The sequence below is a fragment of the Phocoena phocoena genome, chromosome 13 (assembly GCF_963924675.1).
Source record: "Phocoena phocoena chromosome 13, mPhoPho1.1, whole genome shotgun sequence".
Taxonomy (NCBI): Eukaryota; Metazoa; Chordata; class Mammalia; order Artiodactyla; family Phocoenidae; genus Phocoena; species Phocoena phocoena.
In genome coordinates this window covers 61,823,708-61,840,349 of record NC_089231.1, presented here as the reverse complement: position 1 = coordinate 61,840,349, position 16,642 = coordinate 61,823,708, and the positions used below count along the sequence as shown (strand labels likewise).

Genomic DNA, 16,642 nt, shown 5'->3' with positions numbered 1-16,642 from the left:
CTTATGTATAGGTCAGGGGATGCTTAATTTGCAGCGACCATGGATGTGGCATGTTGAAAAAATGCCTATAAGAGGAAACGTCTATAACGAAAAAGAAAATATATTTTCCCTACACTTAAACCCTAATTTGAAACAGCCATAAAAAGCATTGAGAAGTTTTAGTCATTCACTGGTTGATATTTAAAATTGAACTTGTAGAATATCAATCCTGTGGTCCCAGGCTCTGAGCTGGTTAAAATGACAGACACCTGGGGGATAACACCTGTCATCAGTCACTTAGGCCTTGGGGTGACCCAGGTCTTATGGGCGAGGAGTGGGGTTGGCAGCAGTGTGTACATCAAATTGGATTTCCTGCTAGTTTTTATTGTAATTCCAAGTCCCTTTCTGGTTCTCGTATTTCAACTTGGCCAACGGTAGTAACCATAATGATTCACGGCTATTCTGTTCTTTAAATTACCGAGCTTTCTCATGAGATCTAATTCATTCTCAGACATGAAGCACGTATTACTGTCCCCATTTTACAGACGGGAAAATTCAAAGGCAAGTTGGCTAAGAGACTGTGTCTGGCCAAGAACTGACTCAAGTCCTTTAGGTCTTGGGCTCGCCGTGCTGCACCTGACTTCACTGGGGCTGGTTGGAATAATTCTGAAAACTGTTTGGAGAGAGGCCCCATCCTTCCACTTACAGCTGGAATATTTTATTTTAAAGAGCCAAAGAGGCTCCCATAAGCATTGACTTTTTTGAAGACCTGAAAATACTTAAAGTCCCAGAGTTAGCACATCTTAAATGTGACAAAACCTTATCCTTTCTAAAATATCAGGCACATTATAAAAATTTTTAGATATTTTCTCTAAAAGATGGGCTTACATAATAGAATTCAAATATGTACCAACAGCACACAGGGATAAATACCTGGCCAGGAGGGCATGGATGTGACTATGCAAAAATCCCTCTACTTTAGGGACTGGACTCAAGTTCCTATAGAATAATTTCGGGTGTCAGAGTATGAAAAGAAGTTTAAAAAGTTAAAAATAGAAACTTACCACAGAGATTTTAGATTTTTTTGACGTGGACCTTTTCTAAAGTCTTTACTGAATTTGTCACAATACTGCTTCTGTTTCATGTTTTGGTTTTTTGGTCGCAAGGCACGTGGGATCTTAGCTCCCTGACCAGGGATGGAACCTGCACCTCCTGCATTGGAAGCGAAGTCTTAACCACTTGACCGCCAGGGAGGTCCCTATCACAAAGATATTTTTATACTATGTCCGAGCAATGTAACACGAGCCATCTGAGACCCCAAGGAAGAGTATAAACCCAAAGCTGGGAAGAGGCCCTAATGGGGTGATGATCCACGTTCTAATGGCCTATTTAGTTCATAAACAACAACAACAAATTATTAGAGGCGTCTTTCACCATCTCAGGAAGCTGCACGACGCTTCTTCAAGGGAGTAGAAAAATAATCCCTGGTTGATACTTTCCACCTTGATTAATTAATTGACTGTACAGCTAAATGTTTGCAGTATGATGCAAGGGAATGAACAGAGCTGCAAGAGTGTGCCCGTGGAAATGGCCAACTTGCAGTGAAAGTCGGGTGAATGAAGTGCCCTTCGGGGCAGGACCGTGTCTTGGTCACTGGGATGTTCCATTTTCCAGGCCACCCTAGCCTTCACCCAGGAGGCCTTCAGGAAATTCTACTTGAATGAGTGAATGATCCAATAATTCCCAACTTTCATTTTCATTCACTTGCATTTTTGCTCCTAAGAGAACTGAGTGGCCACCAAAGCTGACTGTTTACAGCACCACTAGAGGTGGACCGGAGTGACTCCAGAGAACACCCTGTTCTTCCAGGAAATTTCCCCTTTCCAGGCTGCTCCGAGGGGCTGCACGTGGCCTGACCAAGCCCCCACCCCTACACCCTCAGCTGGAATGAGGCTGACCCAGCGATCAGGATGGACCAGCAGTTCCCGAGCCCAGGAAGGCCACACAGCAGGCTCCAGAGTCAGACCACCGGGCTCCAGCCCCGACCACCTACTCCCAGATCCCAGCTCTGACCCTGGACCAGTCAACCGCCTTCTCCGAGCTCCTGTCTCCTGAGGTATGCAGGGAGGATGACAGAGATGCTGTGACCACTGGATTCAGGACAGGATGTGGCCTGAGGGCTTTGGGAGCTGAGGCCTTATTTTCACTTGTATCAAGCTGATTGACCAACATCGCCGAAAAAGGATGAAAACCGAGGGGGAGAAAAAATTTTTTGATAGACTTTTATGTATTTTAAAATCCCAATTTTGTTTTTCTTTACATTTTTATTCTAAACTATGAATTTATCCCAGATCAAAACGTTTTCTGCACAGTATAGTATTTTTGACTCCGCCCATGCAACCCAGTCCTGGAAAAGCTACAGAAGAGAGGCCCCTGCGAACACCACAGCCAGACCCGTTAGTCAGAGGCAGGCTTGTTCTGGGACCACTCCCAGAGGTGCCGTCAGACGGGGCAGCCTGTGTGCAGCTTGGACATCCAACAGCGGGGACGGTCGGGCTCCATCCCAGCCTCGTGGAGGCTCCCGTCTCCCTGCTCCCCAGGGCCCTGCTGGTCTCAGGAATCCAGCAAGGACGCTGAGAGCTCACTGCCATCCTCAGGAGAGATGTAAGGTCTCAACTCTCCTTTCATCAGCAACAGGGTTCTCTGTGATTTGATGACAAAATCCCTGAGTGAAGTTTCCAAAGCTTAGCATGTGGCAACATCTCAGAAGGCAGTGTACATACATTTACAAATATCACATGAAAGGGCAACCAGGATGACGGCTGACGTTTGTTGGACGTTTGCAGCATCCAGACACAATCCCGAGCACTTAGATGCATGACTGTACTGAATTCCCGTCACAGTTTCATGAGACAGGCATCATTATTACTGACCCTGTTTTACAGATGAGAAAACTGAGCCCAGAGATGCTCCTCACCTTTCCCAAGATTGCAGGAGGAGGCAGAGACGGGACAGGAACCACAGAGACTGCATCCTCAGACACAAGGTTGAGGAACTTTTACTGTATCCACCAGAATGATTCAGATACAACGGTTTTTATATAATTATATATGTCAAGCTCTTATGATTAGAGTTTTGGTACTACTCTGCTTCCTTTCTTTTCAAAAAAGAGCCTCAAGAAAGGACACCGAGCTGACTAAGGGAGTTATATCAGAGACTTGTTACGCAGAGAGCATCCTGTTTCTCTCCCACCCCAACACACACTGAGGCTCTTTTGGGGTGATTTCGCACAAAATCCTTTAAACAGACTGCATGAACCTGTAGTTGTTACAACTGTAGATAAGCAAACACATCACATGCTTAGTTACCCAAAATTTGTGGCTTTGGCTAAGCCAGCACTGAAGGTGCAGGAATGAGAGGCACCAGGTGGGGAGTGGGCGTGGGACACGTGAGCACACGGCTTCGGGGGGGGACACTGGCTTCAGGGGGGACACTGGGGCTGCCTCTCATCTCACGGTGGGGGGGTCTCCCAGGAGATGGGGCTGGTTGGAAGGTTTCTGCCCAAACACAGGAAGAGACCCGGGATGGGAGGGAAGCACCTCGGGGTTGGCGGTGGGGGTGACGGAAGCGACCAGAGTGAAAGGCAGCCCTGAGGAGGGAGCCCAGCACTGAGAGGACAGAGCTGGGTCCCTCGGGGGCACCCGCCACACAGATGCAGGGCAAGGGACCAGGCGACCGAAGGGACCGAGGCTGGCAGGTGGCATGACGTCCACAAGGTTAAACCTCATGAAACGGCCATGTTGTAGGTCAAAAATGGCCACACGTGGGCAATTTCTTATGTTTCTGTTGAACAGATCATAAAGCTCCTCGGTACAAATGTGGGTCCGACCCACACACGGATAAGGGTGGTTAGCAGACCGCCTATGGGGGTCAGAAGACTGTCGTTGTCCTGACCCGACCTCCAGGGCAGCACGCCTGGGTGACACCCCCCGCAAGACTCTGTGCCGGTCTACAAAGTGAGACTTGGACCAGACACCCTGAAGTCACGACCGGCTGAAAGGCCGAGATTCAAGGAGCAGCCGCTAGAGTGGAGACAAGGGGCACCGTCAACACCAGGTGGGCTGCCAGGTGTGCCCGACTCAGGACCCGCTGACGCCGCAGCAGGGCTGGGGGCTCCAGGGGGCACAGAACAAGGCTAGAGGCAGAAGCCTCACACGCTCACTCTCCCAGACTTCTTGGTGAAGAGAACCAAAGGGAAGCATGGCTAGTAATCTAGCTTAAATACTAAGTAGTTTCAAATGTACTCTCCATACAGTCAACCAGAACAATGTAAAACAATCTTTTCATTGAGGCACAACCATTTAAATGCCTCATAATTCTTTTCTACTACCGGCACTGGTGTTTTTATTTCTACCATAATATTCACACTATGAAATGTTACACTGCAGTTAGTGTAAAAGTCTCCAGCTGAATTACCTAAATATTAGCTTCATGAGGGCTGGGACTCCAAGACCATCTGGCCATGGTACTTCTGCAGGGCTAGACTCTCTAAGTTCTTCATATGATGTAGGGATTTGGGAGACGGACCCCTTGGATGCATCCCCCACTGTACACTCTGGCCACACTGCCCTCTGTCCCCGGTCAACCTGTGGACCTGTCCACAAGTCAGTCCAGGCTCCCCTGGGACTGAGCCACCCAAACCTCACCAGCAATCCCTCCTCCCCTGCACCCATGTGCGAACCTTTCCTAATTATTTATTGAACTCTGCATGCACCCTGTTATTCCTCACAGGCATGCAGACGGGCATGCATCCACACCGGTACTTCCAACGCCTAACACGGTTCCTGACACATATCAGGCAATCACTGAAAAAAAAATCGAATAGGATGCCTCTTTAGATAAAACGGATGAAGGTTGATTTGAAAGATTTTAACTTCTAGTGAATTAGAGGAATTTATGTGATGATATGGATATGATGTACTACTTACTTATAATTTTTTAACTGTAGAAATAAGAAACATGGATGATAATCTTTATCACTTAAATTCTTTCAAGCAGCTAAAGATGCCAGTTGGTGCCATTTGAGTTTCTTTGGGAGGTGATGACACAGTTTAACAAAGAAACAAATAAAAATACAATGGTTTAAGAACTATGAAAAATACCCTTAAAAATTTAATACTGAGTACTTTGAAATGATATGCCATTATTTACTATGTAAAGCAATGGGACATTTAGACAATGTCTAAAATTCAGGAGAGGGTTTGGGAAACTAAGGAGTAGAGGCTTGGGAAAGTGGTGTAGGAACCCCCTAGTAATTTCTCAAATCAGCCAACTTGTCGTAAAAGGTGTTCTTCTGGGTAATGAACACACTACTGTGGATGAGAATAAATGATGATAACTCCATAAATCCTTTAACATTGTAGCTGATAAAAATGCAAGCTCAAATACCAATTGTCATTCTTCTACCAACACTCATCTGATTGAGTGTGCCAGTTAGTTTGGGGGTCGATGTCCCACCTCCGTAATGCTCCATCTCCCTTCAATACACACCTCTGACTTGTGCTGGGTCCTCCCCACCACGACCCTCAGTTCTTACTGCTCTGCTGGTGACACTATTACTAGCCCAGGAAGCCCCTCTCCCCCAGGGCATGGTCACCAAGCCTGTGGTCTGAGCACCTGTGGTTCTTACGGGTCTTCTTCCCTGAATGGGTCCAGAGTTTCCAGTCTACCCCACAGAAGGTAGCCTGCCATTACAGGATACTTTATTGTTCATTAATTCTATGTTACGTATTATATGTTACAGATGTTACACATTACGAACATGTTGTTTCTTCATTAAGTCGTAAGTTTCTGGAGGTGAGAAGTCATAACTCAGAGTTTCTTAGTGTAACTCACGGTCCTAAGTGTAGCACTGAGCACATGGCAAACACGTGATTCTCGAGCACGTTTTCGGAGCATAAGTATATGCCACATGCCGTGCCAAGCAAGGGGAAGAGGCTCCCACACCCCGTAAATGCACGTTTACTGGCAAAACTCAACATGACTAGTCATGATGTGAGCTTCAGATAAAAGGACAGGCGTAAACGTTAAGCATTTGGAATCATGACACATAATCTGCTTTCTAAGTAAGTCTAGCCTTGTTAGTTGGAGGGATTTAAAAGCGGCCAATAACTTGTTTCTTTAGTTATTCTGATCACTCAGCATTAATTGGGTGCTTACTGAGTGCTCAGGACGGACCCTGGCAAATCACTATTTAAATAAGGGCAAATATACAGCGTGAACACTGTGCTCTCGGGAATCTGAGCTTTTCAAATAGAGGAAGAAAAATCAGCAGGTGGGTTTTCAAGGTGGAAAGAGCCAGAGCTGGGGAATGACCTGCAGATGGAGGAAAGCACGTCACACCTGGGGACACTTGCCCTTTTCAGAAGAATAGGACATGGAAAATACCTTTACGTATTTTTAGGGCTTTCTCTTGGGCAGAAACTTCCAGTGAGGTCTGTGAAAGGAAGCTGGGTGTTGGGGGAGACGGTGTGTCCTAAAGCCAAGGCGGGATGGGGTCAGACCGAAGAGGTCACCCACCACACAGAACCCAGAGGTAAAGTGCCCTCCCATGTCCTGCTCTGCTTAACTGTGTCATTTGTGGTTTCCCTCCAAGGATGACGCCTGCAGCTTCTGCACTTTAAAATCTCAGTATTTTATGGATGCCTAATAAACCTCTCTTATTTTCGTCACCATCCACTCTGGGATTTTGTCTCGGCATCAAAACAGTTTCAATACAATTTACTTTAATGTTAAATGTTATTTGAAAAAATGCTTACTTGGCAATTCAGGCTACATATTTTCTCCATACTGATAAGATTAACTGCAATGACATTTTATAACTGACTATTTGCTATGAGATCAAAATATGTTTAAAAGATTGCTCTTTGAGGACCCTAAGTCGATTTTACGTCACTTTGGCTGTCTCTGGGGACGACACGTGGGTGCCTGGGGGCAGGAGTGAGGAAGGACTTGTCATTCTTTCCTATCTTTTGCATTTTGTGCCACACACAGACACTTCCTATTCAAACAAATACAAATACAACTTAAAACATGAAATTGCTATGTGCAGTGAGAATGTTACATGTGAAGTTGATTTAATTCAATCTATATGCCGTAATAAAGGACAGGATAAAAACTGTGTGGGATTATTTTAAGAGGTGAAGAAAAACCCCACATATTCATGGATGACATTCTCATGCAAAACTAAAAACTTGAAAAGTCAGTGTTTCAAAGGAATATTCTCAGGAGCAACTTCATTTTTCTGCTTCTGAAAACCTCATGTACCTGTGTCATAAGCCACGTGTGTTGACTCACTCAAGCCTTAATTTGACACAAGAAGATCAACTCATTCTGCTCCTTCCTCCGTTTCCGGAGAGATAGATGAAAAGGTAAAAACGTTTTCTCTCAGAGTTACATAAAACTGCAAAGGTAAGGAATATTACGCAGTCTTAAAAGGAATGAAATAATGCCATTTGCAGCAACATGGATAGACCTAGAGATTATTATATTAAGTAAGTCAGACAGAGAAAGACAAATACCATATGATATCACTTATATGTGGAATCTAAAATACGACGTGAACTTATCTACGGGACAGAAACAGACTCACAGACATAGAGAACAGACTTGTGGTTGTCAAGGGGAAGGTGGGGTGGGGGAGAGAAGGACTGGGGGTTTGAGATGAGCAGATGCAAACTATTATATATACAATGGATAAACAACAAGGTCCGACTGTGTAGCACAGGGAGCTATATTCAATATCCTGGGGTAAACCATAATGGAAAAGAATATGAAAAAGAGTATATATATATATATATATATATACACACACATACACATAACTGCGTCACTTTGCTGTACAGCAGAAATTAATACAACATTGTAAGTCAACTATACTTCAATAATGGTAAGGACAAAATGCCCCATTACTATGGTATTTTTAATGTCAAATGCTTCTGAAAAGTGCAAGTGTCCTCAGAAGTGAACTTTGCTTTGGTAAACCTGATGACAAACTTCCAATACATCCAAATTTGAGGGGAACCCTGACAACAAAAATCTCACACTTTCAAAGGATCTGAAGTTTCAGTGACATCTTCTCCAAGGAATTTTAAAAAAATGTTGCCTTACTTTGTAACCCTTAGAGTGTATTTTCTGTAAAGAAAAATACTTTAGGGAAAATGTGTCTCGTGGTTTCAGCCCAGATTTCTCGCCGTGAGGGTACAGATGAGAGGATGCTGCTCTGAGTGACCCTCACAAACTCTGATTGTTAACAGCATGGACGACAAGCCTTTCATCAAACGCAAGGCAGCACCAGGCTCCACACTCTGTTTACTTCTCTTTATGGGATTTAGAAATAACTGAAAGAATTGCCAACAGCTTTCCCTCTTAAATATTTATTGTGGATGAAATTTATTAGTGCGCTAAAATGAGAGTGTGGAAGTTTTGAAAAGAACAGGGTGTCTACACAGTCTCAAAGGATATTCCCCAAACGTACTTATGAGTTACAAGAGGGGGAGGTAACTTTACAGAGGAGAAAGAGGCAGACCCCACCTTCACTAAGTGACCAGAGTTCATGTCCCCAACCACTGGGAAGGCCACCAGACCCTGCACTGGATTATTGACCAGGGTTACCAACAGAATTATTATTATTACTATAGTTTCACTATAATTATTGGGACAACTGGTGAAATTTGCATAGGCATTGTATTAATGCTAAATCCCCTAATTTTGATAACTGTGCTTTGGTTATACAAGCGGAGGGCCTTGTTTGTAGGAAATACACACTGAAGTATTTATGGGGAGCATGATGGCTGCAACCAGCTATCAAATGGCTCGTAAAGGTGTGTTTTAGTATAGACAGGGCCAGAGAGCAAATGTGGCCAGAGGTTACCTCTTGATGAACCTGGGTGCGGGGTATGGGAGTTCTTTGTCCTACTTCTGCATTTTGGGGGTAAGTTGAAAATTGCTTCAAAAAAAGTTATTATTTATTAGGAATATCCCTTATGATAGTATTTCAAAGAAGAAGATGGAATTTTAAAAAAGTATCTTCTGTGAAGCCACAGAAGGCAACCACAATATTTTCCCACTTTGTAAATGATCAGGTGATGTGCGTTCTCTCAGGACCACCACCTGAGCCTGTGTATTTCCTACCGCTTCCCGTGTCGATGGGCTGGGTGCACAGACGGGGTGCCGTCCCAGGAAGGGGTCCCGGGTGGAGCCCTGTCCAGAGCGGAGGTGATCTGGCGTGCTCATGAGCAAAACGCTGTGAACAGGCAATGGCCAGTGAGCCATCCCAGGCCACCCCGGCTGCCCCAGTGTCTGCCATCTGGACTGTCACAGGAGTCACCTCTTCCTCCCCAGAGCCCGTCTCTGCCAAAGGCCAGAGCGACCTTGATAAAACACTCAGGTCACGAAAATCCCCTCTGAGAGGGCTCCAGAGCCCTTCCAGGTCGGGACAGACCAGGCCTAAGAGGCCAGTGAGATCTGTGGCCCCTGATGCTGGCCCTGACTTGCCCTGGCACCGTCCCCTAGGCAGGCCACCCGCCAACCTCACTCTTCTTTCTATAATCCAACTGAAATTCAAGTAGGAGGCAATGTAAAGAGTAAACCCAAGTGTGACATTCTTAGAGGAAATTCTTAGGATTCTACTAAGATACTGTAGATTTTTTCATTATAAAGAGTAATCTCACGTAGAATCTCAAATTCTTAATAATAAAGAAGAATCTTAAACATTCTTCTAAGTTTTCCTTCTAAAATTAAATAACGCTGAAATTAACTTTTAATGATAGGACATATTTGGTTCAAAAATTGTTCTAGATCTACAGGAAAATAAACAAGATCCTCAAGGAACTGGACTACGACACAGACTTTCTCAAGGATTTAATCCAAAAAAAAGTACTAGACTTAGTAAATTCGTGTTATGTTTACTACTGAAACACTTGAGTTAGCTCTACTTTTATGACTTTTACAATACACATTTTCTTTAAACAAAAGTTAATTGTCTTCAAATGTACCAAGTGTTATGAGTACATAAGTCAGAGATTTGTCTTAATGTCACTCTTAAGGGGATCATCAAAACATAAATTCAAGAACTATTTAATCTAACGATATAAGTGATGACTATTTCAGAGTACTATAGAATAAGTGTTACTGAAAACTGTGTGCATATTAAAACACAATTTTCAGGAAGAAAGTTAGATATTAATTTCCTCATTTATATAAGCGTAGGCTCAGTTGTAAACATAATCTCACTTGACATGGACAGAGACACATGACAACAGAATGTAGGTTTAAAAACTACCAAAAAAAGTATTACCTCTGAAAAAGTATTATAATTGCATTTGCATCTGCTGGTTCCCAATTCTCTTTTATTTTATTAATAGTTAATTATGATTTCCGATAATCATTTTTTTTTTTTGCAGTACGCGGGCCTCTCACTATTGTGGCCTCTCACGCGCAGGCTCAGCGGCCATGGCTCACGGGCCCAGCCTCTCCGCGGCATGTGGGATCTTCCCGGATCGGGGCACGAACCCGTGTCCCCTGCAACAGCAAGCGGACTCTCAACCACTGCGCCACCAGGGAAGCCCCCGATAATCATTTTTAAGTTGCCTCAACATATCTATACGAAAATACATGCCTTCAATGCAAATGGTTTCTTGAGTTTTATTTTTTTAATTAAAAATCATGCTATACCTCAAAAACACATTTGCAAATTAGGTGCTTTGGATTCCTTAGTAACCCACGTGGGAGTTACTGGATTTCAGATAGAATCTGGGAGCTCTTGTCACATGTGAGTTTGTCATAAACAGAAGAAAGAAGATGTGACAGATCGATACATCTTGATGCTAATTTCTCTTTATATGCTAAGAATAACTTTTCCCTTCATCAGAACCACATAGGAAATGTTTTATGATGACTTTTAGGCAAGCATGCAGGACAAAATTTAAAACTCAAATACATGTCTATGAATGTGTAACTCTGAAGTTGAATAAGAACAACCTGATTTCAGCTAGGACCTTGCAGTCTTGGGTGACTTTTCCAATATGTAAATCATCACAGTGAGCTGGGAGGACCCAGAGCTCCAGTTGGCTGAAGCACGGCTTTGGCCCCCCATCGTCTCCTTGAGCCCCCTCCACATCACTCAGTTAAAGACACAGTTAACTAAAAAACACTGTGCCTGCCACGCCAGCTGGCGTGGCCCCCTTTTCTAGGTAGTTCACCACCGCTACCTCTGTCTTTTTAGAAATTCTAGGATTTTCACTGGCTATATGGGAATGCTTATCAGAAACAAAAATCACATGAGAGGATGCAAAAAAAAAAGCTTTAAAATGTAATTCTTATCCGCCATCTGGATACAGAGCCTACAGGGCAGGTGTGTTCTACTGAAGGGGAGGGGAGGGGGCACATGGGCCCATCTGTCTTACACACTGGGTCCTGCATCAGCTTCCCTCAGAAAAGAGGATTCTAGAATGAAAAATGTCTCAAGACCACCACGCCAGGCAGTGGAGACTTTGAAATACTGTTTTGGAGGGGTACACATGCACACACACACATGCTCTTTGAGCACAATTGTTAACAAAAATGATTTTCTGAGAAACTGAAAAACTATTTTCTCCTTCAAGACATGTTTAATCAAATTACCAAATAACAATATTTTAAAGAAACGTATGTCCACCAAACAAGAGAAAACTAATATTCATAACACCCTTTCGCATAAGCAACATTGCCATCCAAGTGATTAGAAAAGCAGCCCTAAATCCTGCAGATCTGAAGTAAATCACGTTTTCCCAGGATACAGTCAACATTCAGAAGTAATCCATGTATGACCTACAGCTGGCATGCGCCTCTCATTTGAGCTGAAGGATGCATGTCCTTTAAGAGTGAACTGAATTCTGTTCTATTACTCCCAAGGATGCAGTCACATACCATAAAACCTTTCTCTCTGCTCGTGCAATTTCTACTTTTTTGTTATCTGGGAAACGGCTTAATTGTTGATTTAGGAATACACAGTGGAAAAAGTACTATCAATATTTCTTAGAGGTATGCTGTCTACCTGATCATCACCCCCACCGATATACTCATAAAAGCATTTCTTACAATCTTATTGTCTTTAATGTTTTTAACACGTTAATATTTGGGTATGGAGGGAAGCACTTCTCCTAAGCAGAGAGCTAGATTTTGAAGAAAGTCCAAGATGAAATAATATTAACGTTGGTTCGTAGTAAGCCACCTCGTTAAAAAACTGTTCCACCGTGTACCATTTAAAATATTTCAGTAAGGATTTACTTACCTGGGAATATTCAAAGTCAGTGATGGGAGCTATGCTCTTGATATAGTCTGATCGAAACTGGTTTTCTGGGTTGGCCAGTGGAACTGGGGGAATTATAGTACTCATCGCCGAAACAATCGTCTAAAGTGGAGTGAAGGAAAAAGATACATGGATAAATAAACCATTTAGGCTCCATGTGTGGTAATCTAGTGCATAATTTCTGTCTACGCAGTTTGAGGGAGCAGAGGGTGCAACCTTACTACTGAACAAATATTAAAAAAAATTCCTGGGATTTCCCTGGCAGTCCAGTGGCTTCCACTGCAGGGCGCACGGGTTCAATCCCTGGTCGGGGAACTAAGATCCTGCATGCTGCACGGCAAGGCAAAAAAAAAAAAAAAAAAAAAAAAAAAAAATTCCTTACCACAATAGCATCCTTAACGTTTTTCCGGATGTCCAGAATTTTCTGTTTCTTCTCCCTGTATGAAAACAGAATGGTTATTAATTAACTTTACACATTGCCCCAAATCAGTTGAGTGGGATTTTAAATTCCCAGCTGCAGGGGGTCTACAATGGTACTACCAGACGTCAACATTAGCCCCAGGACCACAGGGCAAAGTTTTTTATGTGGAAAAGGAAAACATCCACCTTTACTGGTTTGGACTCTAAACAAACGTGCACACACCACAATCTCTAGCTCTAGACAACAACACAGGCTTTACGTAACATGGCAAAATCACCATGACTATTGCATATAAACACTACAGGGCTACACCTGTAAATATATTTTATTTGAATCTATCCATATGTTGATTGAAATAGATGCAGACAAATGATAGAGAGAGAAGTGTATATAGACACATTGGTTAAGTGTGCTCAGCGCGATATCAATAATGCAGATCAATACCTCAAGAGTATTTAATAAATCATATATCGTTATTTTATTTTGATGTAGACACTACCAGAAGAAAGATTTGCCTAAATATGCCAAATTCAACAACTTACTTCTACATCCGCCCCCCCCCTCCCCCAAAAGGTCGACTCAAAGATCAAATTAACTGTTTGGAGAAAACACTTTGGGGAGGCCGGGAAAGCAGTGACAAAATGTGCATGCAGGTGGGAAGCAAACCCGAAATCGGTCATTCCTTACTCGGGATTAAATCCATTGACGTGCAGGATCCTCATTTGTTTGACGATAGTGCTTTTCCCAGACTCACCAGCCCCTACAAACAAACAGAGAGAATGCTGTGATCTGTGGCCGAGGACCGTAGCCATCTCTCACGCCTACCGAGACTGAACTAGTGTCCTGCCCCCACGCGGGCGTTTCCAGGTGCGCTCTTGCTATCTGCGGGGGCGCGGGCCCTGCCCGCCCGGCCCTCTCCGCGCTCCAGGCCGTGCGCCCCGGGCCGTGCGCTCCGCTCGGGCCGGGCGCCGCCGCGCGCCCCACGCCTTACCCAGTAGCAGCAGGCGGTGAGTCGCTTTGTAAGCCAGGCGCTCCTTCTGCAACTGCTTCTCGATCTTTTTGTTGGCCTCACGTCTTTCCTTTTCATCGACGCCCTGGTCTTCTGGCGTCTTGCTGTTGCCCAAACACCCCATGCCTGACCGCTTGCGTGGACGTCAGGCGTAGTTAGGAATTGCACAGAAGTAGAGAGTTGTAGGTGTGTGTGGATCCTGCGGCGGCCCCTCTTCCTCGCTGCTGAAAGAGATGCTCAGGTCTCTCGGTGTTTTCCGATCGGAACAGGCGTTTCTTCTCCCTCCCCCTCCCCGCCGCGAACTCTCGACTAAGAGGACACAAGGAAGACGCGCGGAGCCAACTACTTTTTAAAGACACTTGTTTAGAATTATCTGCTGGATAAACAGCAGTGAGCGGAGACGGGGCCAAGGGCGGCAGGACCGCCGGAGCCAGCTGGGTGGCGCTGGCTCTCCCCCGCCCCGCGCCCGATGCGCTGCCCGGGGGTACCCCGAGCAGGCACGCTCGGCCCGGTGCCCGGGCCCCGCCGGTGGCGGCCGAACGCGGCGCGGAGGGACGGAGCGCACCGGGTCCCCGCCAATAACTGCGAACACCCGCCGGCCACCCGCGCCCCGTCCCGGGTCCGAGCCCCTAGGGCCTCTCCGCGGCGGGGTGGGGAGCCGGCTCGGGGGTGGCCAGGCCGCGGGTCCCGGGGTCTGGAGGGGTGGCGGCCGCCCTCGAAGGGACCCCGCGGAGGCTCACCCGCTTGCGGTCCGGACGCGGCGCGCGGCTCCCTCGCAGCCCGAGCGGCGCTAGGTCTGGGCGTGCGCTCCCGGATCCCGCGCCGCCTCCGGCTCCCAGCGCGCGAGGCCTCGCGCATGATCATGCATATTCTATCAGGGGGAGGGTCCGTGCCGGGCTCGGGCACCCCGCCTTCCCCCGTTACCGTTCTAGACGGTTCCAGCGCACCCACGCCGCCTCCCGCAGCCTCCTGTGTGCCTCCCGCCCCCCGCTCTCTGCGCGCTCTGAGCAGCTTTGCTACTTTTCTGGAAGACGCCGTGGCCCCGAGCCTGGCACCGCTGCCAGAACCAGTGAGGGCGGCTGCTGGTTTCCACCTGTTGAGCGGGTGCCCGTCACTCCCCATCCGCGCTGCTGGACGCGGGGGGGCGCAGAGCCGTGACCGCGGAGGTCGCCTCCCGGTACGTCGCTGGTACCAGTTTCGGGTCTCCAGGCCAGGGGCCCTGACGCCGCCGTCAAGTCCCCACTCCCCTCCGGCTCCACCGTATTCCCTCGCGGTCATCGCGCCTGGCCTCCTGCATGGACCGCGGTCTCCGCCGCCCCTGCCCCTGCGCCCTGGGCCCCGCGGGCCTCACCCGCCTCCCCGCTCTCTTCTCCTCCTTTCTCTACGGATTGTTCCGTCGGGCGGACAAACACGTTCAACTCCGTCCCATTTGACGGCCCATCCTACAGCCTCAGGCCCTGCGTCAGCCCCGCCATGTCCTCCTGCCCACAGACCGGCTCCGAGTTAAAACCGGGATCTGACTCCATTTGCCATTCCCCACCTCCCATTCACGCCTCAGGTACCGGCACCTGGCTTCGGCCCACCTGCTTCACTGAAATACTCTCACGGGGTCATCAGTGGACCCCCGGGGTCAAACTTCATCCAGGAACTGTGGTCTTTACCTTCTCTGACCCTCCTGGAGTCTCTCCGGTTCTTCGGCTTCCCCGACGTGGACTTTGGATTTCCCGCCCACTCTCCACCTGGAGAGGAGGCTCAGACCCAGCACAGCCCTTGTCCCCTTAATGCCCTGCCCTCGGGGGCTGACTGCCTCCCCCATCCTCTGCACACGCGGCTCTGACGACGGCCACACAAGACCTTCAGCCCAGCCCACCCTTCTGACCACCAGTGCAGCAAGCACACCTCCATCTCCGTGCCTCCAGGATCTCCTCCCCGTGCCCACCCACACCTCCAGCGCGCTCCTCTCTCTCTCTGTGAATAAGGCCCCTGATTTTCCCAACCAGAACATGGCAGTCATTCCTGACTCCTTTTCCTTCTTGCAAACCCAGTTACCGTATTCCTTTGGGTCCGTTTCCTAAACATCGTTCCTGTTCTTTCTATCCCATCTGCCGTTGCCATGGTCACTGTCCAGGCTGGATGTCACAAGTGGCCTCCTGCTCACACATTCCGGCCCACCTGCACAGTGCTGCCACAGTGACAATGCAAATCTCACCACATCACTGTCCCCACCACTGCCAAGCCCCCAGCCACGGTCCATCAAGACTGGGTCCGTGTAAACTCCTCAGCTTCAGCTCTCATGTCCAGCCCCCCTTTGACCCCTTGCACATGGACACCCGAGTGCATGGCGTGGGTGCATGCGCTGCTTCACTCTCTGGGAGACGTGTGGCCCCTTCTTCACTTGACCAACCCTTAGTCACCCTTCCTGCCTCACCACTGCTTCCACAGTCAGGGCCAGGCCCCCTTCTCTGTTCTCCCGTATCTCACAGCACCTACACTGTAATGGTTTGTTTGCTGCTCTTTCAAATGTCCACTGGACTCGAGACCTAGTGAGGGCCGGGGCGGAGCCTGCACTTCACACCTGCTGGGCTGTGCCCAGTTCAGTGCCTGGCCCGGGGAGATGCCCCTTGAGTCTTTGTTTGATGGATGAACAAATTCACGAAGGCCAAAGATAACTCCCGCTCCAAGTGTGCGTTCTCATGAAAGGAATTTGACGATCAGATTTTAAATTCATAAAATACTTGTCCAGTTTAGTACTGTATCCAAATAAGAATACTCTTTAAAAAACAAAAGCAGTAGTGTCTCTTCTTGACACAGCAGAAGCAAACACGCAGTGCCATGCCATATTCTGAGCTGGATAAGAGTTTTAGCTTGTGGAGGGACACTGTTT

At 47.0% G+C, this 16,642-nt stretch overlaps 1 protein-coding gene across 1 annotated transcript in view; it reads right to left on the bottom strand.

The window, feature by feature from the left end:
- GNAL (G protein subunit alpha L) overlaps window positions 1–13,882 on the bottom strand; it is a 69,320-nt gene extending 55,438 nt beyond the window's left edge. Inside the window, exons 1-4 of the mRNA XM_065889265.1 lie at window positions 13,741–13,882; window positions 13,437–13,509; window positions 12,711–12,765; window positions 12,311–12,430 (exon numbers count right to left, since the gene is read on the bottom strand). Coding sequence (XP_065745337.1) covers window positions 12,311–12,430; window positions 12,711–12,765; window positions 13,437–13,509; window positions 13,741–13,882 — 390 coding nt within the window. The remainder of the gene's footprint in view (window positions 1–12,310; window positions 12,431–12,710; window positions 12,766–13,436; window positions 13,510–13,740) is intronic.
- Between the last annotated feature and the right edge of the window lie 2,760 nt (window positions 13,883–16,642).